The sequence below is a fragment of the Moschus berezovskii genome, chromosome 6, assembly GCF_049115385.1.
Source record: "Moschus berezovskii isolate FMDL1 chromosome 6, NW_MosBer_1.0, whole genome shotgun sequence".
NCBI lineage: Eukaryota > Metazoa > Chordata > Mammalia > Artiodactyla > Moschidae > Moschus > Moschus berezovskii.
Genome location: NC_142465.1, coordinates 35,182,968 through 35,204,524, shown reverse-complemented (window position 1 = coordinate 35,204,524; position 21,557 = coordinate 35,182,968). Strand labels below are relative to the sequence as shown.

The following is a 21,557-nucleotide window of genomic DNA, read 5'->3' as shown; positions in this document are numbered from 1 at the left end:
AGAAAACAGGGAATTTTACAAAGAGTTTGATTTTTATTGATATTTAAATATATTAAATATTTCACTGAAATACAATGGTATGCCACCCTCCCCCCACCCCGCCACGCTGGTTACATTATAAAATCAAAGTCCACGGGCTTCCCATCCACTGACTCCCCCACCAACTGGCAAGGAAGAGGGCAATATCAGCCCAGGGGAAATGCATGGCTGGCACTATGGTGTGGGGAGCCAGGGTGCAGACAGGCCCCTTCCACTGGCAAGAAGCAGAAACAAGTCAGTCACTTCCGCTGTAAGTGAAGCAGTCTTCCACTCTGGTCTCCTTACAGCCTCATCCCCACCCCACGACCCCCTGCAGAACCTTCCTGTTCAGAGCTGTGGCTGAGGGAAGGGGAGCTGACTTCATCTGGACCACCTAGTCTTTTCTCTTCTGCCTTGGCTAAAGTGACTGATGGCCCACTTGGATGATACATGAAGATCCCCCAGAGCAGTCAGTACGAGCCAGAAACAACCTCTGCAAGGAACTAGAGTCAGAAAGGGCATGAGGAAGGGCAAGAGTACCACCTGCCCCTTCTAGTCCCCAGAGTCAGCAGCTCTGGGACCCTCTCCCCTCTGCCTCTAACACCTCTGAGACAAAGCGATCTTCAAGCAAAACGTGGCCAATGCCTCAGCTTAAACAGGTACAGAGAAACCAAGGCACCGACTCATTCAGGTCAGAGGCAAGGCTGCAGGGAAGCGGGTGAAAGTCAGGCGCAGACAGAAAGGGAATCTAAGGCCCAGCCCTCCTAACCCTCCTGCCAGCCCTCACAGGCTAGGGGACTGGGGAGCCTGGAGCACGCTGGGCTCAGGCTGTAAAACAGCTGAGGTCCAGGTTCCTCTCCCGTTGCCTCTAGTACCAGAATCTGGGTCCTTGGGGGATCCCATGCTACGCCAGCCCCAAGGCTTACCATGTCCCAGGATACCAGCTGGGGAAATCCAGGGGACTCCTGAGCCTCTGCCCACCAAACCCCAGAGAGTTCAAGTGCAAGGAGCATGAGGGCTCCAGCAGGTGCTTGGGTCCCTGCCCTAGCAGAGAGACAGTCATGCTGTGCACATGGTCCCCACAAGGCAATTAGGGATTTGGCACAAAAGGCCTCCTCTCCCCAGTCACCCTCCTCTTGTTACCACACCCCATCCCACTCCTGTGCAAACTGGGCATCTGTCTCCATCCCTTGAAATCAGACATCCTGCCTTATTCCCAGAAGACAGAGGCCCACAGGAGAGAGGCAACCCAGGGTGGAGAGTCGAGGAGCAGGAGCGTAAGGACACACAGACCTGGAAAATAGACACACACACGGACCACCGTGCACACACAGTTACACAGACACACAGGCCCTCCCCAGTGCCAGAGGTCTGGGAGGATGGGTTTAGGATCAGGGTCGTCTTCCTCCAGGCCCTGGCCCTTTTCTATTTGGCAACAGAGGGGTAGAGACGCTCTGTGTCCCTTGCAGCAGACAGCAAGAGTGCACGGGGGCAGAGCAACCTGATCCTGACCTTCGGAGTGTGGCACCACCCCCACCCCTGGCCCGCCTGCTCTCTTTGGCACCTGCAGGCAAACATCCACCTTCCAGTCTTCTAAAATCCTCATGCACGTGCCTGCTCCCTGGCTGGGTGTTTTCACAGTACCAATGAGACCAGATGCCCCTCTCCCTGGAGCTGTGCAGGAACTAGGGCTAATCTGAGCTGTCAGAAGTCCCTTTGTTCCCCTTTGGGGACAGATCATGGGACTAGGATTTGGCAAATGGAAACATTCCCCTGAAATATGGACAGAGCTGGGTCTCCTGAGTCTCTCCCTCCTTGGCCCTGTGTCCCTGAGGGAGACCTGGCAGGGTGGGGAGGGCCCAGGACCCATGCTGGGGATGCAGGCACGGCAAAGGCAAGCGTGGAACAGGCACTCTTCAAGCCTGCCCCAGTCTTTGTACAAAAGATTCCCAGGAAAAGGGAAAGGAAGGGCCCAGCCCTGAGCCTGTTGCCCAGACAGACAGGGAAAGGGGAGGTGTGACAAGCTGCCATTTTAATCTCTCAGGCAGGAAGGGTCCCCCCACCTTTGCTGCTGCCCCCTCCCCTGCTCCTAAAAGCTGGAAGAAAGGAGGGAAAACAGCCCTACCCTAGTTTTAAAAAGTTACTTGCATAATCCTCTTGGTATCCCCTCATTCACCAGCCTGAGGATGTGGTTGAATACAGCCTGCTGGGGTGTTCCCTTTGTGATCAGCAGGGTCTGGAGGCTCAGCACCCCCTGCAACAGCTTCCCCCAGCGAGCACAGAGTCCACCCAAATGCCCACCTTGGTCCTTTCAGGTGATCTGTAGCTGGGCCCTGCTAACTGCTGGGGCCCCCATTGAGGAAGTAGGTGGTCATCTCCCCCTTCCCCTTCACCTTGACCACCCCTCGACACTCCAGCTGGTAGCCCTTGGCCGCTAGAACCTGGTACAGGTCCGTGGTCACCTGGGGGGGGTGGGGGGGAACCTGCTTAGGCCAGGATCCTTCCTGCTGCATTTGCAGGGGCCCAGGGGTTCTCTGGCCATGCTACCATCTCCCCCCACAACCCCATCCACCAAACACAGAATATCGCCACCCTACCCCTGTCCTGGCTGACTGCAGAGGGGTTCCTGTGGAAGCTCCCCACACCCAGATCCCTCCCAGCTTCCGCTTACAACCCCCTCACCTGGATTCGGTCGGGGACCCCGGTGCTGTCCATTCGACTCGAGACATTCACTGTGTTCCCCCAGATGTCATACTGTGGCTTCCGAGCCCCAATGACGCCTGCCACAACTGGGCCCATGTTCAGTCCTGGGGTGAGCAGGGATAAAAGTAAGAAATTGAGAGCAGTGAATGTTCCCCAGTCAGCCCAGGGAGGCACCACCTCCCGGCACCTTTAGAAGGACCCAGAGCAGAAAGTGGAAAAGGGACAAGTCTCCTGGTTGTAAAGAATGCCAAGGAGCTCCCCTGAGTCAGAAGGGCTATACCAGAAGAGCAGCTAATCCACCAAAGGTTCATGCTGTGCCAACCGCTCTATAAGCATTTTATACTATCTCAGCCTCTCAACAGCCCTACAAGGTAAGGCTCATCATCCCCATTTTATAGAAAAGGTACCTGAAGCTTACAGAAGTTAGGTGACTTTTTTAAATAAGCCCATAGGTGGAAGAGCCAGAATTCAAACCAGACATTCTGACTCCAGAACCGATGCTATTAACCACTCCCATCCACCGGCTCATCTGGGATGAAATGCCTCTTATCAGACCAGCCACAGATCGGGACATAGGTACTGGTATCTACATAAGTAAGTAAGTGTTAGTCACTCAGTCATGCCCGACTCTTTGTGACCCCATGGACTGCCGCCCACCAGGCTTCTCTGTCCATGAGATTTTCCAAGCAAGAATACTGGAGTGGGTTGCCATTTCTTTCTCCAGGGGATCTTCCCCAACCCAGAGATCAAACTCGGGTCTCCTGCACTGCAGGCAGATTCTTAACCAACTGAGCTATGAGCATAAACCTGGTCTTGAATCCCAGTTCAGCCATAACTAGTTGTATGACCTTGGCTGAGTTATTTACCCACTCTGAAAATCCAACTCTTTTCTGTAAAAGGGGATAATGATGTGAGGAATGATATGTGTTAAATAAAAAAAGTCTGAGACAATGCTTAGCACATAGGAGGCCCTTAATAAATGGTATCTATTCTTAACATCAGATGATATAGGAAGTGGGAGAAAAGAAAACCCCCACAGGACTCCTAATGGGGAGTCTGAGACGCCATCCCCAGCCTGCTGCCTCAGCTTCACCCCAGAAACAGCCCTGGGAAAACGTGCCATGATCCAGGCCTTCTTACCAATCTTCATCTGGAAATTGTTGAAGGAGTGCTCATTGATGTGCTTCATCTGCTCCATGAGCCGCATGGCATAGTCAGCGAGGGCAGTGATGTGGGAGCGGCCCACCTGATCATAGGTGCTAGCGTTCAGCCCAGAGGCAGCCATGTAGGTGCTACCAATTGTCTTGATCTTCTCCAGCTGCCGGAAGCGCTCCTCACTGATGATCTGGACAGCACAGGGGGACCTGGCTGTCAAGGCAGAAAGGCCAGACCCAGCCCTGCCCCAGGGCTCCTTCCTGGCCATGCTCTGGCCCCTGCCGCACTTCCCTGTCTCAGTACTTCCCTCCAGTAAGTGAGCCCCGCTTCCAACTACCGCTCTTGGTGCCAGGCTAGGAACCGGGAAAACATCTCCCTTACTAGGCAGCCATCAAAACCCAAGCAGGGACTTGAGCACACAACTCCAGGTCAACAGCCCGCTACAGAACCCAGAACCACAGGAGGGATATCAGGCATTAATGATTCCAACCCTCACCTTTGGGGAAAGGGTCCCGGACTGAGGAAGTGCCTTCTCTCCAGACCTGACCTGGATGTTCAGCACGCTTCCTCATGTTTTACTTCCATTTTCTCTATTCAGGGGATCATCCTGATTACTTGGCCTCATAAGGCTGCAGTCTACAGATTACCAGCTCTTTCTTCAGTGACATCCACTCACTAACTCTACTGGGCCCCCCCACAGATCATCACGTCCTCCTTTGCTCCCCAATAACAGTGACCCTGCCGCACTGGAGCTGACCCTGCTGCCTGTGACACATTCGCATCTGTCCCCAGCTCCACTGCGCCTACCTTTACTCCTGCCCTTCTCATCTCTGGGTCCCATCAGATCGGCCCCTCCAATCTTTGCCTTCTTCTCCAAAGTTCTCCCCACTCCTCTGGTCCCCACAACCCCCCACCCTCTGCCAGCACCAGCCTAAGGGACAAGGACCTCATCAAAATCAGCAATGATCTCATTGAGCAGCCGCAGGCACTCGACACCCTCGTTGTTGGCCTCCAGCTCCACGTAGAACTCAGAGAAGTTGGCGATGGAGGCGAACATGACGGCCACACATTCACAGGACTGATAGTAGAGCTCGTCGTTCCGGCGCTCCCGGGCCAGGAAGTGGGCGGCCACGTCCTTGGGCAGAATGTTATGTAGCAGCCGCCGGTTGTAGGCCTGGAGCTCCTCCATCTCCTCCTTCTCCCCTGTTGCCTGTGGACACCACACCCATCACCCACTGCCCAACATCCACAAGGCACGGGTACAGCGGCCAACACCTGGAGAAGGGTATCCGAGGGAACCACGTGGGAGAAGAAAACCAGGGAGAGATGAGGCCAAAGAACAGGCAGAGAGGCCGAGGGGGCACGGACAGGGTGAGGCGGGGGATGGGGGTGGGCACAGGGAAAGCATGGAGCCAGGGTGGGCTCAGGGCAGGCTGAACCTTGACCAGCCTAAGAGATGCCTGACATGGCCCAGGCTCCACCCCCAGGAACCACCCACCCACCCCAGAGGCCTGCCCTGTCACCTGCAGCTTCCAGAGGAAGTCTAGGCGGGCGGTGGACTCCACCTGCTGGGCATGCAGGTACAGCGCCAATGCGAACACCAACAGAATCACGGGTGTCATGTATTTGAGTGCCACCCTCCCGGCCGCTGGGCTGAGGGAAGCAGAGGCAGGCTCAGTGGCTGAAAGAGGCGTCTGGCAGCCAAGCCCTTTGCTGCCCTGGAGCCCTCACTCACCAGTCCAGCCCATCAAAGGTCTCATTGGAAGAAGCCCTGGCAGGAAGATACAAGAGACAAAGTCATTGGTTCTTCCTGGGTCGCCAGGTCAGGGCATGGAAGAGAAGACAGAAACTGCATTTACTGAGCACCACAGATCAGGGACCAGGCCAAGGCATTTGCTTATATTAGAGCAGAGATTCCGCTCCTCCTGGCTCCTCTACCCACCAACTATGTGACCTGGAACAAGTTGTTTAACTCTGTAAGCCTCAGTTTCCTCATCAATACAAGAGTGATCAGACCTAAACAATGTGAGCAAAAGGCTTAGCACATCCACAGCTATAGAAAGCCCAAGTAGCACAATAAAGACCCAGCACAGTCTAAATTCTTAAAAAATGCTTTTAATTAAAAAAAAAAAAAGACTTAGCACAGTGCTTGGCATCAACAAGTCTTCGATAAGTATTAGTTACTATAATCTTTACAACTACCCTGTGATATAGATGGCACTGCCATTTTACAGATGAGGAAACTGAGGCTCAGAGAAGTTAACTCACCAATCTGAGGTCACACAGCTAATAAACAGAGTAGGGATTCAAACTCAACAGGCTGCAGAGGCTTTTTTCTACCACACCATATGTTTCTGCCACATAAGGTGTGGCCTTTTACAGAGGAAAAGCCAGTGTTGTCCCAGGCATACCCCTGAAGCAGGAGCCCGAGTTTTGGTTCCTTTCCTAGCCGGGCTCTACCCCAAGCAGCTATGTGACCTACAAGTAGTTAAGAGTGGATATGAAAGCAACATGCAAATCCAAGAGAGAGATTTTATTTTTAATGTCTAGCCTAAAGACAAAGGGATTTCCCAGGTCTGGGGTTTCCTTGAGGTGACTGTTGGGGGTCATGTGCTGCCTCCTTTCCCCCCATGTGAGGGATGAGCAGTAGCATGCCAGGGCACAAAGGGCTCTCAGCGGCCTTGCAGGGTCAAGAGGCTCCTGGGGGGTTAAAGGAGTTGAGGGTAAACTCACAAGCCATGGACGCCCAGCAGGAGGTCATAGTTGTCAAAGACGGAGGCTGGGGGACCCAGCAGAAGCAGCACCAGAGAGACGAGCCCCAGGACAAAGACCATGGCCAACTTCCCGATACTACTGATGTGCAGGAAGACAGAGCTGGCCAAGAGACTCAGCAACACGTTCCCAATGAAGTACTGCAGAGCAAAGGCAGAGGGCGTCTGGGTGAGGGCAGAGGACAAGGCGTGCCGCCGCCTGACCTGAGCCCCCCTCAACAACCTCAAACCCAAGCCTCCTTCACCCTCCACACACCCCTACACCACACCATGCCAGGGCTGCTCCTGGAGTTGGAGACTCTGGTGAGATCCTGGGTCCCCAGTGCCCACCACCAAGCCTGGCACAGAAAGGTCAAGAACTGGTACTGATCAGGACCGCCCCCCCAACCCCGCCTGACCACTGCCTGGACACCTCGGGGAAGCTGCAGGTGGGTGCGGTGCCCTCACACAGGGGAGCATCCAGGCCCAGAGAGTAATTGAGCTGCTGCAGGTGGCAGGCAGTAATGTCAGCAGGGGTTAAATTCAGCATCCGGGCTGCGCAAGTCCGTACGGGGGTGTGGTTACAGGTGAACTGCAAAAACAGGGGGAGAGGAGGTATATATTAGGGTAACTGAGGAGGGGAGGGGTTACCAGGGCCATGCCCAAGTGCCTTATATGCCAGAGGCCCAAGTTCTCAGGGATGACAAGAGGCAAAGGGAGCAAGCCAGGAGGACAGGGGTTAACCTCACTCCTGCTTTGGGGAGGAAATGTGTCTCGTTCCTCTTTGCAGACCCAGCACCCAGAACAGTGCTTGGCACAGAGGAGGAGCAGAATTCTCCCTGGACCTTTACCATGCTGGCAACGGCAGAGGTGAACACAAGCAGGACAGAAAAGATGCCAACTGCGGTGCTATGTGCCCTCGAGCGGACAATACTGCGAGACACACGTCGCAGGGCCTCAGGGAACAGCTGTCAGGAGGCAGAGACAGAGGCCACGTCACCCAACGGGTAAGGCCACCCAGGGCCAGGCCTAGTGGCAGAGGCCTGGCCTTCTCCTCCCTCCCCACTCCCAGCCTGGCCTCCCCGATCAGCCCTGGAAGGTCCCCCACGTACAGAGCCACAGGAGTACACGGCACAGGTCAGCACAGTGACCAGTAATAGCAGGAAGATACCGGCGTGGATCCCAAGCATCAGGGCTGAGCTGGGCGGGAGAGGACCAGGGAAGATGTTACTCTGGGAGATCTGAGGGTCCTTTCCCATTCCCTGGGCAGGCAGGGGGCAGGCGCCAGGACTGTGTGCTTGTGAGGGTGTTTAAGAAGGGTCTGGGAAGTGGTAGAGGGAAGAGAAGCCCAGCAAGGAGGGGCAGAGCTCACCGTGGGAAGACGACGAGCTGGATGAAGCAGATGAAGCAGAAGACCAGCAGGGCACAGGCCACGTAGGCTCCAAAGCGGGGGTCCACCTTGCGTGAGTACTGAGGGAGAGGAGACTGAGCTGGGCACTGCCACTGCCCTCGGAAAGCAAGGTGTTGCCAGTTGGCCCAGCTGAGATGAATCCCCACAGTGCCCTGTGGTCACCCCCCACTCCCCAGAAACTTCTCCTGTTCCCTCACTTGTGCTCAGACCACCCTGCCGGGACCTCCTCCTCCTGCCCTTGCATCCCCCAAACCTTCTTTTCAAGATCCTCTCTCTGGAAGGTGAGCAGGAACCGGCGCACATGATCCTTGCGTAGCTGATCGATGCTGCGGGCGTCAATGGCCCGGCCCAGGAACTCGTCTACCTCATCCTCAGGGTTCAGGGCATCCTGAGCACCCCGGCTGAGGGCAGAGGACATGGCTTCACCAGTGCCTGACCACGGCCACGTGACAGGTGATGAGAAGGGAGGGGCATGGGCAGCACTCAGAGGAGAAGTGTGAGCGGGGCAGGTGGCACCTGTGCCCACACAACACGTCTGAAGTCCAGGGAAGAGGGGGATCTCAGGTCCCCACCACCTCACCCCAGGGTGCAAGTGCCTTCAGCCCCCCACCCTCCTCAACAACTTGACTTACTTGTCTTTGCTGGAATCATCGATGCCCTGGAGAAAGAGAGAGGGTGTGTGCGTGAGGTGACGGGCAGGCCATCTTCACCTCTACAGTCACTTCCCCACCCCCACACCGTGCTGAGGGCTTTCCCCATAGACTCTGGGGAGCTTGGGACCCCTGGGATGAAATAAGCCCTCCCATCCCCAATTCCAGAAACTACAGAGACAACAGCCTCAACAAGGGAGGCAGAAGAGGGCAGGGGGATGCTGAGTGTTGAGGGAAACAGGAAACCAAGGCCCGGGTCCAGGCGCAGTGGGACCCTCACCATCTGGCGGAAAGCCTTGGAGTCCTTGGTCCGGGAGAAGGCACGGTCAGGTACCCAGCGTGGCATCAGCCCCTCCATGGAGTTGGCCCGCGCCCGCTGTAGCTTGGCCAGCATGGCCTTCTCCTCTTTCTGTGTGGACAGCACAGGTACAGGCTGGGAAGGGGCACGCAGAGAAGGCCTCTGCTTGCTCCCTGCATCTGCCCCTCTCCCCAGCCTCCTTCCCCAGCCCGACCCTGACCCGTTTCTGGCTGGCTCCCAGGATGAGGAAGGTCTCAATGTGCTGCTCCTTGAGGTAGGCGTTGCGCTCCCCACCGCGGCCCGGCTCCACCTCATAGTCCCCATTCAGGTACTGCAGTGTGGCCCGGGTGATGTGGATGCGGCTGCACGGGCAGGACAGGCGGGTAAGAGCCCGGCTCATGGCTCACCCGATGGCTCCCACCCCTTACCCCCGGGACCTGCACTCACCCGGCCCGGCCCCCGGCCTCCATGTGGTTGGCCAGAGTCACGTCATTGGACCACACGTCAAACTGCCATTTCCGCAAGCCAAGGACGCCGCAGTGCACACGCCCGCTGTGGATGCCCACGCGCATGTTCACGTTCACACCTGTCACCTCACGCACCAGCCTGGGAGGAGGTAGCCTGGCTTAGCTCTTGGTAGCCCTCCCCACCCCCAGCCCAGAGCCCAGGCCTAGAGCTCGCCTTGCAGCCAAGTTGGCAAGGACAGACCCAGCCACAGGGCACACGGCACACCCTTGGCGGGACACAGGTAGGAGGCTGCACTCGGTTCAAGGACAAACCTTTGGGAACCCTGTTCACCAGCAGGGGTCCAGCAGCATCCTATGGGACTGGGCGAGGAGATGAGGAATCACCACCCTCCCAGCAGGCCTACAACTGGCGTTCCCACCAGTGTAAATCCCCTCACCCGGACTCCCCTGCCCCATCCCAGCCACTGGGGTCTAAGATGCACATGGATCTTCACACGGCCTGAAGCCTTTCCCCTCCCCAGACGTGGCTCTCCAAGACTGAGAGAGCCGAGACTGAGGAAAGGTCCTACGGACACATTGAAGGGGAGGGGCAGGCAGAGCCCCCCTCAGTCCCAGGAAGCCCGGGAGGGGATGGTGCTCACGAGATAGCCTCGATCATGTCCACCCCCATCTCCACGCAGCAGTGGGCATGGTCTGCCCGGGCCTCTGGCAGCCCTGACACGCAGTAGTAACAGTCCCCTAAGATCTTGATCCTCAGGCAGTGATTTTCCTGAAGCAGAGAGTTGGGGGAGAGTCACCTTTACTCTCTTAGCACCCAGCCCGCCTAGCCCACTCCTCCCGCTGCAGACTCCACGGGCTCTCACCCCCAAGCTGCTGCCAGAGGTGTGCCCTCACCCGCTCAGCCCTGTCCCCTCGCCCCAGCACCCTCACCGCAGCCAGCTTGTCAAACCGGGCAAAGAGCTCGTTCAGGGTCATGACCAGCTCCTGCGCCGTGCACTGGGACGCCAGACTGGTGAAGCCTTCGATGTCCGCAAACAGGATGCTGTGGAGGATGGCAGCAGATGGAAGGACAGTGTGGCCCTCAGAGACTCTCAGACCCCCCCCCAGTGTCCCCCCACCCCCACCCTACCTGACATTGTCGTGCTTCTGGATGTAGATCTTATGAAACATCATGTCTTCTTTCTTTGTGTTGATGTCTTCTTTCATCTCCATGGCAACGTGCTGGGGCAACACAGACAGCAGCAGCCGCTCCTAGACCAGTGGTTTCAACAGGGCACCACTATCTTCCTGGCCTCATGCTTTAATCCCTCCTGGTCCCTCCACATCCCTGGAACCCTCCCTGACCTCTCTGGAGACCTGAGCTTCCCTCCTGGACCACAGCCCGACCCTCCTCCGGGAGAGCCCTCAGCAGACACTCACCCCAGTCTTCTCTGACTACACCCCACTCAACCCCTCAGGTGCGCTCCATTGATTCCCTCCCCTCCCGTGACAGGCCAGCAACTCCAAAGTCAGAGAGCCTCTGTGATGCAGTCAGGGGGAACCATTCACATGACTCCATGGAGTTGCACAAGGTGGCAGGTCCAAGCTGCAGGCTACTGGCAGGTGGGGCGGGGGAAGGCCGTGATCAGGGAGAGCAGCCCCACCTGCTGCCGGTTCTCACGCTGCAGGTGCAGCCGGGCCTGGATGTAACCGCGGGTCTCCTGAAAGGCCTGGCGCTGAGACACCTCAGCCGGATAGTGTGTGCAGATGCCAATGACATTGGTGCAGAGGAACAGCAGCATGTTGGCACCGAGCTGCAGAGGGGTGGCAGAGGCAAATGGTGACCACCCCCAACACACACAGCTGCAACTAGCTAGGCTCTTGGTAGACGCACTGCTTTGGGGAGGAAGCCAGGATCCTGTGCCCTGTCTTCCCCAAGCCAGCCCCACCCCTGCAGTCCAGCTCCCCATTCCCCATAGGGGTCCAGCTCCCTGCCTGGCTCACCCGTGGTGAGAAATGTGATCTTCTCACAGCTCCTGGGAGTGGAAGCACCAGCCAGGGCCAGGTAGGTAACAAGGCCTGGGCCCAGTCACTGACTCCCTGCCCCACAAACACCCCAAACAAAAGACACATGCTGCTGCTCCAGCATGCGGTTCCCCCCACAGGATGACACCCAGGAGACCTGAGCTCCAAATCTTCCTGTGCATGCCCAGGACAAGTCACCTCATCTCTCTGGGCCTGTCTGCTTGTCTGGAACCTGGAGAGGGACAGTAAGATCTCCAAGGCTCCTCCCTACCCTGACATAAATTAGTATGATCATAATGACTACTATTATTATTACTGGAGCTAATTTGTTGGCTATTTACAATGTGCCTGGATTCTATAGGTATATTCTATACATTAACGAATGCATTTCTTACAACTCTATGAGGCAGGGAGCACGATCTCGTTTTAAAGGTGAGGGCCTCGGGTGCACAGAAGCTATATAACCTACCCAGGATCTCACCGCTGGTAGTAGCTGGTGTGGGACTCGTCCAGGGCAATCAGAGTCCAGGCTGTGTCCTAACCCTACCATGTACTACAGCCCACGTTCCCAGGACTCCAACTCGCTCCACTCAACAACGCTCTCGAGGCCCACCTCAGAACCCAGGCTTGGGAGTCATCAATTCCACCGACACGAAGAACCCTCCTGAACTGGGATGGGGTGCCGCCATGCCTGGCCACCCCCAACACTTGGTCCAGCCAGGTCCCTCCACCCTAGGACCCCAACCCAAGGGTATTCCATCCTCAGTCAGCAGCAGCAACAGTGACTGCAGAGCGAGTCTAAGAGAAGCGGGCCTCGGTGATTCTGGAACTTCAGGGGTTAACCTGGCACTTGTGGCTCCACCCCAGAGTTGACTGGGGCAGGGCTCTGGTTTTTGGAAGAAGGGAGGGCAAGAGCACCAACTGGAAGCCAGGAGTTCTGGGCTCTGCCCGGAACCAGGACTCATCCTGCAAAACTGGGCCTGGCACTCAGTCTCTGGGACCTCGGCTTCCTGCTCCTTGGGTAAGATGGAGGGTGGGCCAGCTAACCCCCCGCCATTCCCAGCTCCTGCCCTCTAGGATTGGTCTCCCAGCTTCCCTTCTCTGTCCAGCTCACAAGACCCTCCCTTCCCAACAGCAGGGGTGAAGGGGGGCACTCCATCTCCCTCGGGGGTTTCTAAGAATAGCCCCCAGTGGGGGAGAAGAAGGGGCGGGCAAGCCAGGCAACTTCCCTTCCTGGCCCCAGGAGCCCAAGAGGAAAATGTGAGTCATGGTGGAGGGAAGGGGAAGGGGGACGAGAGACTGAAACAGATCTGTACACAGACCCCGATCAGACTGTGGGAAAACATGGCTGCCAGGACACCATAGGACACGCCAGGCTGGACTGGGTCACTGGGTGAAACTGCTCAGTGTGTCTGGGTGAGCGGGTCAGAGGAGCATGAAGGGTCTGGATCTGGGGAAGGGGCTGCCCAAGGACCATAGAAAGGAGGCCAGAGCCCCACCCAGAAACCTGAAAGCCAACTGGGTGCAGGGAATCCTCAGTTCAGAGAAGGGGTATGGGTTGCCCTGGCCCCAAGGACTGGCACAGGGCATGGGCAGGTTTCTCCACTCGCCCCAGGAACGTGCCCACTGAGCCCCACTGGTTGGGCACCCTGGAGAGGCAGGAGACTGGTACAGTCCTGGCCTCCATGGAACTGTGCCTCCCTAGTCAGGCCCTGGGCTTGGCTCTGGGCACCAGGCCAGCAGAGAGCAAGGAAGAGACACCCATCTACCCCAGAAAGGATGGGGGATGGGAGGTCCCACCTCCAAGCTCCTCCTTCCCCAAGAGGGCAGTCCAACTCCAATGCCCAGTGTGACAGCTCCCCTGGAGAGAGACGGGGGGCTAGCAACGGCAGAAGGACCCTGGCCCTTTAAGAGATCTGACAGCGACCTGCGGGTAGGCGCTCCACAAACAAACTGGCTATAAGGTTACTCTTAAAAAGGTACATTCTGTTCCACAGGCAAGGCAGGGAAGGGCATCATGCCAGAGCACCCAGCTTCTCACCCTGGGAGCCCCAGGCAACTTCCTCTTTGTGGGTGGGGCTGGGTGGGCTACAGGCCACAAGCTCTGGGCAAGGCAGAGCAAGAAAGAGGACCGCACCATCTAAAGCAGGGGCCAATGGAGGGATCACAAGGAGTGTTGGGGAGCTGTATCTACAGCAGCCCCAAAGACCCAGCCGGGCAAAAGCCCCTGTGCCTGGTCAGGGAATGACATGAGACAGACGACTCCACTGTCTCAGGTCTCTCTGCAACGGACGTCCCGGAAGCCCCCCATCACTGGGTACCATCCCCTCCAGCCTCCCCACAGCTCACTGCAGGTGAGAACACCACCCTGTGAGGCTCTACTCCACGCTGGCAGCAGCATCACGAGGTGGACACCACTTGTATCTTCCTTTTACAGAATGGGAAACCAAGACTGGGAGAGGCAAGGCGTGCTGTCTGCACTCTCAGAGGAGATTTCAGCCCCTTGGACAACCGGGTCTGCCCGCAGTCAAGCTCTCACGAGAGCCTCACCGCACACACCACTCAGAACCCAGAGGCAGAAGCCCAGGTGGGCAGACAGCCTCAAGGCAGTTGCCAGAGCCCTGGTGCTCAGTGGGAAGTAGGCGAGGTGAGATCGGAGCCTAATGCCCCTCTTGTCCACAGTCCCACCCCAAACTACTCCCAGCCCAGGAGAGAAGAGTCCACCCATCACTCCCCTGTCCTCTTGGAGCTGGCCTCGGTCCAGGAGACAGGCCACTCCTCCCTCGCTAACTCCACCGAAAACCTACTCAATCCCCCCGCATCACCACCGAAAGCTGCCTAGAAGGAAGGCACCAAGCCTGGAGTCTTAGGCTGGGGTCAGAGGTCAGGGTAGGATGCAGCCTCCCCTGCCCTCTCGGCCTTGCCCCCACCCAGGGGCTAAACACCACCTGCCCTCCTCCAGCCCTACACCACGTCTCTGCAGATTCTACTATTTCAAGAGCCTCAGGCTAAAGAGCTGCAGACAGTGGCCATGGGAACACAGCATAGGGTCTGCAGCCTTCCTTCCCCTCAGCAGGGCCTTCTGCCCCAGATCCCAGGTGGAGACTGACCCCTGTAACCAGGCCTCCCAACCCCTGGCCCTCCTTCGAGATCCAGCCAGACATCCCTCACCCAGTGTCCATCCAGGACTCACCCGCCCCCGCTCCCCACCAATCACCAATCACCAGACCCCTTCTCATTCTTGGCCTGATGCCCCATGGCCTACCTCCCCGACCACCCACCTGCTTCCAGAGGAAGGCATCACCACGGTTGAGCTGCCAGGCCAAGATCAAGTGCAAGGTGGAGAGGCCCAGGCCGCTGAAGACAGCGGCCCGCATGCGGATGGGGAGGAGTGTGTAGGTGATGTAGACGAAGAACACAGGGCACCAGAGGCCTGCGGACGGGCTGTGCGGGTTGGCCGCCAGGGCGCCCCCGACCTGCACGGCCGCCAGGATGCCCAGCACCACATAGCTCACCACCCACATGGAGTCCTGGCGGAAGCTGTGGCGATTGCACACCACCATCAGCGCCACGAAGAGGGCGGCGGCACAGGCCAGCAGGGCCACGTAGGCGGGCTGGGGGCGGGCGGGCGCCGCGTGGAAGGCCAGCAACACGGCCGTGAGCAGCACGAGCACGGCCATGAGCAGCGTCAGGCTGCTCTGGTTCATCTGGAAGAAGTACCGCTGGTACAGGCGCTCCAGCTTGGCGGAGCGGAACTGCTTCGACTGGAACACCTGCACCAGCTGGCGCCAGCAAGCTCGCCTGCTCCTGGAGGCCACGGTGGGGGCCGCCTCGGCTGCCCCGACGGCCACGGCCACCTCGGGGTCCTCAAAGCCCAGGGCCACCGCCCGCAGCCCCAGCTCCGGGCCCTTGCCTGGGCCCCCCCTCCGGATGAAGGCCTCCTCCTGCCAGGGGCACCGAGGGGCAGCGGCAGGGGTCGGGCTGGGGGGCTGCACACCCTGGAGGCAGCTCATGTAGTGGGGTGTGCAGAAGCCGCTGGGGCGGGTCCCGCGGCGCGGCCGCTGCTGCCCATTGCGCTCCCCCCAGGCTGTTTTCCGTTCATCCACTTTGGGGACCAAGAGGCCGCTGAACCACGACATCCTGCAGGGAGGAAAGGAATGAGATGGTGTCAACACCCCCATCACAGGCTGCCACCACCAGCAGCTCTCGCTGAGCACTTCCTGCTGCCAAGCTGAGCACTTCAGGCACATCCTCCTCCTAAAACGACTCTGAGGAAGACCAGGGTAGCCCTAGTCAACAGGTGAGGAAAGCGAAGCAGAGGAGGGTAGGGTCACCTGCCCAAGGTCAAGCAGCCACGCAAGCGCAAGAGCCGAGATTCTAACCCAGATCGGTCTGACTCCAAAGCAGTTCACTTAAACATCCACCTCTTCCGTACAAGGCACTGATTTGGTGGTCACAGACTCGCGTGCCTGTCAGGGAGAAAAGCCACCTGGCTCAGGAGAGAGGGCACACCCCAGACAGAGGCTAGCACCACCCCGCCACTGGGGGACTGGTGCCACTGGTATCCCAGTGGAATCCGATCTGATTTTTCAACAGAAGCTTTAAAAAAAAAAAGTAGACTTTAACACGACATCTCCTGGTTTTACATGTTGGCAAAGGACTTCCCTGGTGGTTCAGTGGTTAACACTCCACTCTCCCAAAGCAGGGGGCCCAGGAGCCATCCCTGAGCAGGAACCAGATCCCACATGCTGTGTGGTGCAGTCAAAAGATTTTTTAAAAAAAATTAAACTTTGGCACGTAACCAACATTTCTCAATACTGCAAGCCAAATAAATCACATCTATGGAATGAATTCAGCCTGTGAGCTGCCAATTGGTGACCTCTGTACAAGAGGGGATCTTGCAGGTGTGCGTGCGCGCACACACACCACTCACTTCACCGAGTGAAAGTCAAACTCTCCCTCAGGTTCCAGCTTAAACGTAACTTCCTCAGAAGGTGTCCCAGTGCCCCCACCCAGACTAGGTTGGTCCCTTATTCACTCTCCATGCATTTCCTCCGTGGTACCGATCACAACGGAAACTAAATCATCCCTTAGAAAAGACCCTGATGCTGGGAAAGACTGAGGGCAGGAGAAGGGGGCCACAGAAGACAAAATGGTTGGATGGCATCACTGACTCAATGGACATGAGTTTAAGCAAACTCCAGGAGATGATGAAGGACACGGAAGCCTGGTGTGCTGCAGTCCTTGGGGTCGCAAAGAGTCGGGCAAGACTTAGAAACTGAGCAGCAACCACAACACCTCTTGTTTATTGTGTGACTCTGCCCCCAGACTATAAATGTTATGAAAAGAGGGATGATACCTAGTTTGTTCAGCACTTTATCCCCACCCCCAGGTACCCCAAGCATTGAGCCTGGCTCATAGTAGGTACTCAACCAATTTATATGTTGAAAAGATAGGAAAAAAGCAAGCTCAAGGGACTAGTTCAGAGAAGCTAAGGTAAAATAATAACTAATAGTGATAATCCTATGATTCTCCATCTCTCTTACTGCACTCCGGGTCACTTAGCCTCTATGCTGTTCCCCAACACACCATGCACAAGCCAGCCTGGGACCTTGGTGCTTGCTGTCCCCTTTGCCTAGAACAAGGGCTCCTCCAGGTCACAGCTCAAACACCCCCTTATCAGTGAGCTTTCCCTGACCACTGTATTAAAATAGCAACCCCCTTTCCTGGAGCTCCCTATCTCTCTTCCGAGCTTTATGCTTTATTTTTCTCCACCACTCTTATCGGCAACTGCCATTCTATATAATTTTCTTATCTGTTCATTGTCTGTCTCTCCTAACTGGAACGCCAACTTCACGAGGGCAAGGATTTTGGCTGGTTTTGCTCACTGCCACATCTGCAACACCTAGAAGGGTCTAAATGAATGTTCACTGAGTGGACAGGTGGCTTGGGGGATGGATGGATAGATAACACTTCCATGCACTTTCCCTCTGCTTTAAACTATTATCTGATCATCACCAAAACCTTGTGAGGCTGGTCCTGTGGCCACCCAGCGCACAGGGCAGATTTGACAGCCAAACAAAACATAATGAAACTGAGGTCCACTGTAGTCTTACACGGCCGGCCCAGGCTCTAGAGATCACGAGTAATCAAGTCAGCCCCAGATCTCAACTCTCGGCGAGGGAAGTGTCTTGACCTGGGGCGGGAGGACTCCCTGACAACACCCTGGATGTGTCTCCAGCTGAGCTCAGCTCAGGAGAAGGTGAGGGTGAGAGCCCTGCCACCATGGATGCCTGTGTCCCCTCCAGGAATACACTCCTCCATGGCCACGGGGCACCCTGAGGGGCTCCTCATACTTAAACCTGCAGAGCTATCAGCACTGACATTTGTACTCACGAGAGGAGTACCCAGCACTTGCCCCAGGTGGCCACAGAAGCAGTGCTTCAAGCTGACATCCAGGGACCCACAAAGCAGAAGGCAGCCTGGGGACCTCACTGCATGTGGGAAACCCCCATTCCCAAGCACACTCCACCAAGTTCCCTCACTGTCCTTCAACCCCTTAACATCACCAACAGCACCATCTGGAGAAACAGATCAAAAACCTAAGACTCCTGGTCAGGCTGGCGTTTGGAAAAGGTCACCGAAGCAAGCCTGGCTCTTCAAAACACTTCCCTGGAAACGGGGTCTTGGGAATGAGATCAGGCTTCAAACCTTACTGTGATTATTTGCTACCTTCACGGCCTTGGACAAAGTCACATCACCTCCCTATGTCACTTTCTTCATCTGTAAAATGGGAATAAGAAGTGTCACAAGGAAAGAATAACAGCCCCTGCCATGCACGTCATACACACTTAATAAATATGAGCTCTTCTCCCCGCCTTCCACCACTTTGAACCTAATGGCCTGTCAATGTCCAAGAGATGGAAAGAGAGGAAAAGTCATGAGCAAAACCCCACGCATGCCAGCCAGTCACGTGTCGCTATGTCCTCAACTGTCAGTCCCCAGAGCTGCAAGAGACACAGCCCAGAGCGAGCAGGTTGCCCTCTCCCTGTGATATTTTGCTTCAGTCTCCTCACGCTCACCCGTCCCCTGACCTGTCCTTACCACCACCCCCCCACCACTGGCCAGACCTCTGTTCCCAAGACCCGTTTCTGGCCATGTTCCCAGCCCCCTGGAAGCACATTCTAGCATGTGGCTTGTACTCACAGAGGAAGGCACAGACACTGTCCAGCAGAAAGCATGACCCTCCCAAGAACACCCTGACCCCACAAGCGGATAGCTTCAGAGATCTGTAATTGTCCAACCAACTGCAACCATCCCACCCTGGGCTCCACTCCAGGCGCTGCCCAACTTGGGAGAACTCACTCCTGGCACCCCATGCCAGGCTGGTACGGCAGGGAACAGGGCAGGGTACTGTTCAAAGCCACAAACTTCCCTATATGGGCCCCCACCCCTACATGTCCAGGAACCCAACACTGTGAACCACAGACCACCCGCTCCTCCCCAGAAGTAGGCTCCTGAGCCTGTGCCCCGGACCCCTCCTCCCCAGGCTCCTGGTCTCTTTGCTCTCTCTCACCGATCTTCTGCTCCAATGCAGATACAGGCACCTACGGCTCCACCTGGGAGCTGTGTCCATGCAGCCTGGCAGACCCAGGCCCAGGGCCCCTGACCCCAAATCTGGATCCTCCAGTGGGTCTTGGAGCCTGAAGCAGCCCAGGCCCCAGCCCCAAGGATGGCTGTACTCGCTGCTTCGCCCTACACCCTTCACTCTACACCCTCTTTCTGGCCAACTCCTGTCCCCAGACCCCTCTGCCCCTGCCCTCTTTGGCAAAAGGAGGCTCCAGGGGACTTTAAAAGGACTTAAGAAAGTTCATGGCAGAAGGCGCTGCCCCGGCTGGGCACTTCAGTGCCAGCACCAGCCATCAGGCTGGGACGTGGGCCTCAATTCCAGGCCTATCCAGATGTGGATGAGCCCTGCCAGGGCCTGTATCAGGAGGTCCGGCGACCCTTCCCCTCCCTTCCCCAGCCCCTGATTTCCCTGAAGATGGCACTGAGCTCTGTCCTCCGCCACAGCCAGAAAACCCCCATCAGGGTCCTCCAGTCACAAGGCACTCGGGTCAGGGGAGGCTGGGGGAAGAGAGTCCACCGCCTGACTCCTGATTCGAGCTTTTCAGTCCGGCCCCAGAGCTGTTGTGAATAAAGTCTGCCTTAGCAGCCAGCCAGCACACCAACCCTTTCTGTTCCCAAGGTCTGGGGTGAGGGGGGTGACTGCAGGCAGAGGGCACCCCTCCCTCCCTTGTTCCCCAAGCACAACCACACTCTACCTCAAACTCGGAGACGCACCCACAGCCCGGCTGCAAAAACCTCAGGGCAGGCCCTCCCCCCGTGCATGCCTCTCCCCACCTTCCCCGCCGGCCGGGAACTCACTCCGGGTGGAGAAAGAGAAGCGCCCGGCGAAGGGTGAGGGTGGGAGCCTGCGGCCCCGACCTGAGTCTACCGTCCCCCGTCCATCCCCTCCCGGACTTCCCTCCGCCAGTTTCGACGGCCCGAAGCTCCCCGCTCCTCCGCGGCCACAGAGCGCTCGGGGGGCCGCGCGGGAGTCCGCCCGCCGCCGCGCCGAGACCCGAGCGCCGGGCGCCGCCGCCGCCCCCGACGCTCCTCCGCGCGGTCTCACCTGCCGGCCGGGGTCGGCGCCTGCCCGGGGCCCGCGCCCCGCCGTCCCCGCGGGCTCCGGCCGGCCGGCCGGCAGTCCCGCGGGCCTGCTCCGTGCCCTAGCGTCCCGGCCGCGCCGCCCGCCGCCCGCCGCGCCCGCGCCCCCCGCCTGGCTGTCCAGCGCAGCCGCCCTCTACCCCGGATCCAGAAGTCCCCTCCCCGCCGGCTCCCGGACTCCCCGCCTTAAAGGCACAAGCTCCCTTTGTCCGGGCACCCCCCCCCGCCGCCCCGGGCGCCCGGCCGCGCGGCCCGATCCCCTTCGCGGCAGCGGGGCAGGGGCGAGCGAGCCCGAAGAAGAATGGACACCCTCCCTCCGCGCGCCCCCTCCTCTCCTCCGGCCGCTCCCTCCCCCAGTCTTGGGGAAACAGGCGGCTACTGTTCTGGGATCAAGACCCCGGGGAGGAGCCGGCCGGCCGGCCCTCTCCCCACTTCCCTCCACCCCCGGGCTGCCGCCTCCTGCATTCCCGGCCCGCCCTCACTCGCGGGGTCCCCGCACGCGCAGGGGAAGCCCACCCTCCAGCAGCGACTACCCGAGCCCCTCCCGCCCCCGCCCCGCGCCCCGAGGGTCCGCTTCCTTCCTGTCGGGGTACCCTGGGACCGAACGGGTGCCCAGCACCCACTCCTCACCCCTCCTCCCACCCCAGCCTCCACCCCGCCTGCCACGGCTCTGCTCGCTCCCGAGGGAACTCAGTTTAATGATTAATAAAGATTTCATTCCACAAGGCGCCAGGTGTGTGCGGCCTGCTTCCCCACACACCACTTTTTTCCTCTTCCTCCTCCTCCCTCCGGAGCATTGGCCCCACGTGAATCTCCTGCACCCAGAGCCCCAGGGGGACTGAGGGAAGGGGCACTCACCACGTGGCCCCGCTCTCTCCGGGAAGCCGCTCCCCAGCACCTGCCCATATGTAGACACACACACACACCTGCACCTTTCACACACATAGACGCTTTACCCAAAGGGTTGTGCTTCTCTGTGGAGTGGGGGTGGGGGTGGAGAGAGGGTGCATTGCTAGGGTACTGAGAAATTGTTTGGGACTTTTATTTCCCACGTTTTCAAGCCGGAAGCTGCAGCCCAAGTAACCTGGAGGATGGAAAAATCACGTGGAAACCGCTTTAACCCTTTGAGGGTTAGAAAGACGGTGTAGCCAGAGAGGAGAAGAGGGTGGGTGAACTCACCCAGGATGTAGGTGATTCTGACTTTAGAGGGGGTGCCAGTCCTCCCAAGCTGGGGAGAGGGCGGCTTGTCAGCCTTCCCCTGGAGGCGCCTCGCAGGGTCCGCAACCAGACCAGTACGCCTTTCACACCCGAGGTCCCAGCCTAGATATCTGAAGCTGCTCCTCAGACGCAGCCCTCCCGCCCTCCCTTGCACTTGTGCTTCAGGGCCCAACT

The 21,557-nt window shown here is 58.0% G+C and overlaps 1 protein-coding gene across 4 annotated transcripts; it reads right to left on the bottom strand.

Moving 5' to 3' along the window:
* Positions 1 to 98: 98 nt before the first annotated feature.
* Positions 99 to 21,163, bottom strand: ADCY6 (adenylate cyclase 6). Of its 4 annotated transcripts, none has more exons than XM_055394533.2 (22): positions 21,024 to 21,163; positions 14,738 to 15,596; positions 11,096 to 11,245; positions 10,582 to 10,703; positions 10,383 to 10,494; positions 10,094 to 10,221; positions 9,433 to 9,591; positions 9,206 to 9,347; positions 8,968 to 9,096; positions 8,670 to 8,695; positions 8,291 to 8,438; positions 7,999 to 8,096; positions 7,739 to 7,826; positions 7,478 to 7,594; positions 7,060 to 7,218; positions 6,610 to 6,788; positions 5,612 to 5,647; positions 5,400 to 5,529; positions 4,823 to 5,086; positions 3,862 to 4,066; positions 2,701 to 2,825; positions 1,308 to 2,480 (listed from the first exon to the last, which is right to left on the bottom strand). In XM_055394533.2, the coding sequence occupies exons 2-22, from the start codon at positions 15,593 to 15,595 to the stop codon at positions 2,355 to 2,357; spliced, it is 3,501 nt and encodes a 1,166-aa protein (XP_055250508.1). In that variant the 5' UTR covers position 15,596; positions 21,024 to 21,163; the 3' UTR covers positions 1,308 to 2,354. The 4 variants fall into 4 exon arrangements, with proteins under 4 accessions (XP_055250506.2, XP_055250508.1, XP_055250507.1 ...); XM_055394532.2 differs by lacking the exon at positions 21,024 to 21,163 and adding an exon at positions 20,131 to 20,291; XM_055394531.2 differs by lacking the exons at positions 1,308 to 2,480; positions 21,024 to 21,163 and adding an exon at positions 99 to 521 and having other exon boundaries at positions 14,738 to 18,534.
* Between the last annotated feature and the right edge of the window lie 394 nt (positions 21,164 to 21,557).

What these genes read in the sequence shown, in the direction of transcription:
- ADCY6 (XM_055394530.2), bottom strand. Translation starts at nt 15,706, where the DNA reads ATGTGCCTGAAGTGCTCAGCTTGGCAGCAGGAAGTGCTCAGCGAGAGC. An exon ending in ACTTCCTCTGGAAGCTGCAG is followed by an intron (nt 5,087 to 5,399) that starts GTGACAGGGCAG and finishes TGGTGTCCACAG; the next exon opens with GCAACAGGGGAGAAGGAGGA. An exon ending in CAATTTCCAGATGAAGATTG is followed by an intron (nt 2,826 to 3,861) that starts GTAAGAAGGCCT and finishes TGCTCACCCCAG; the next exon opens with GACTGAACATGGGCCCAGTT.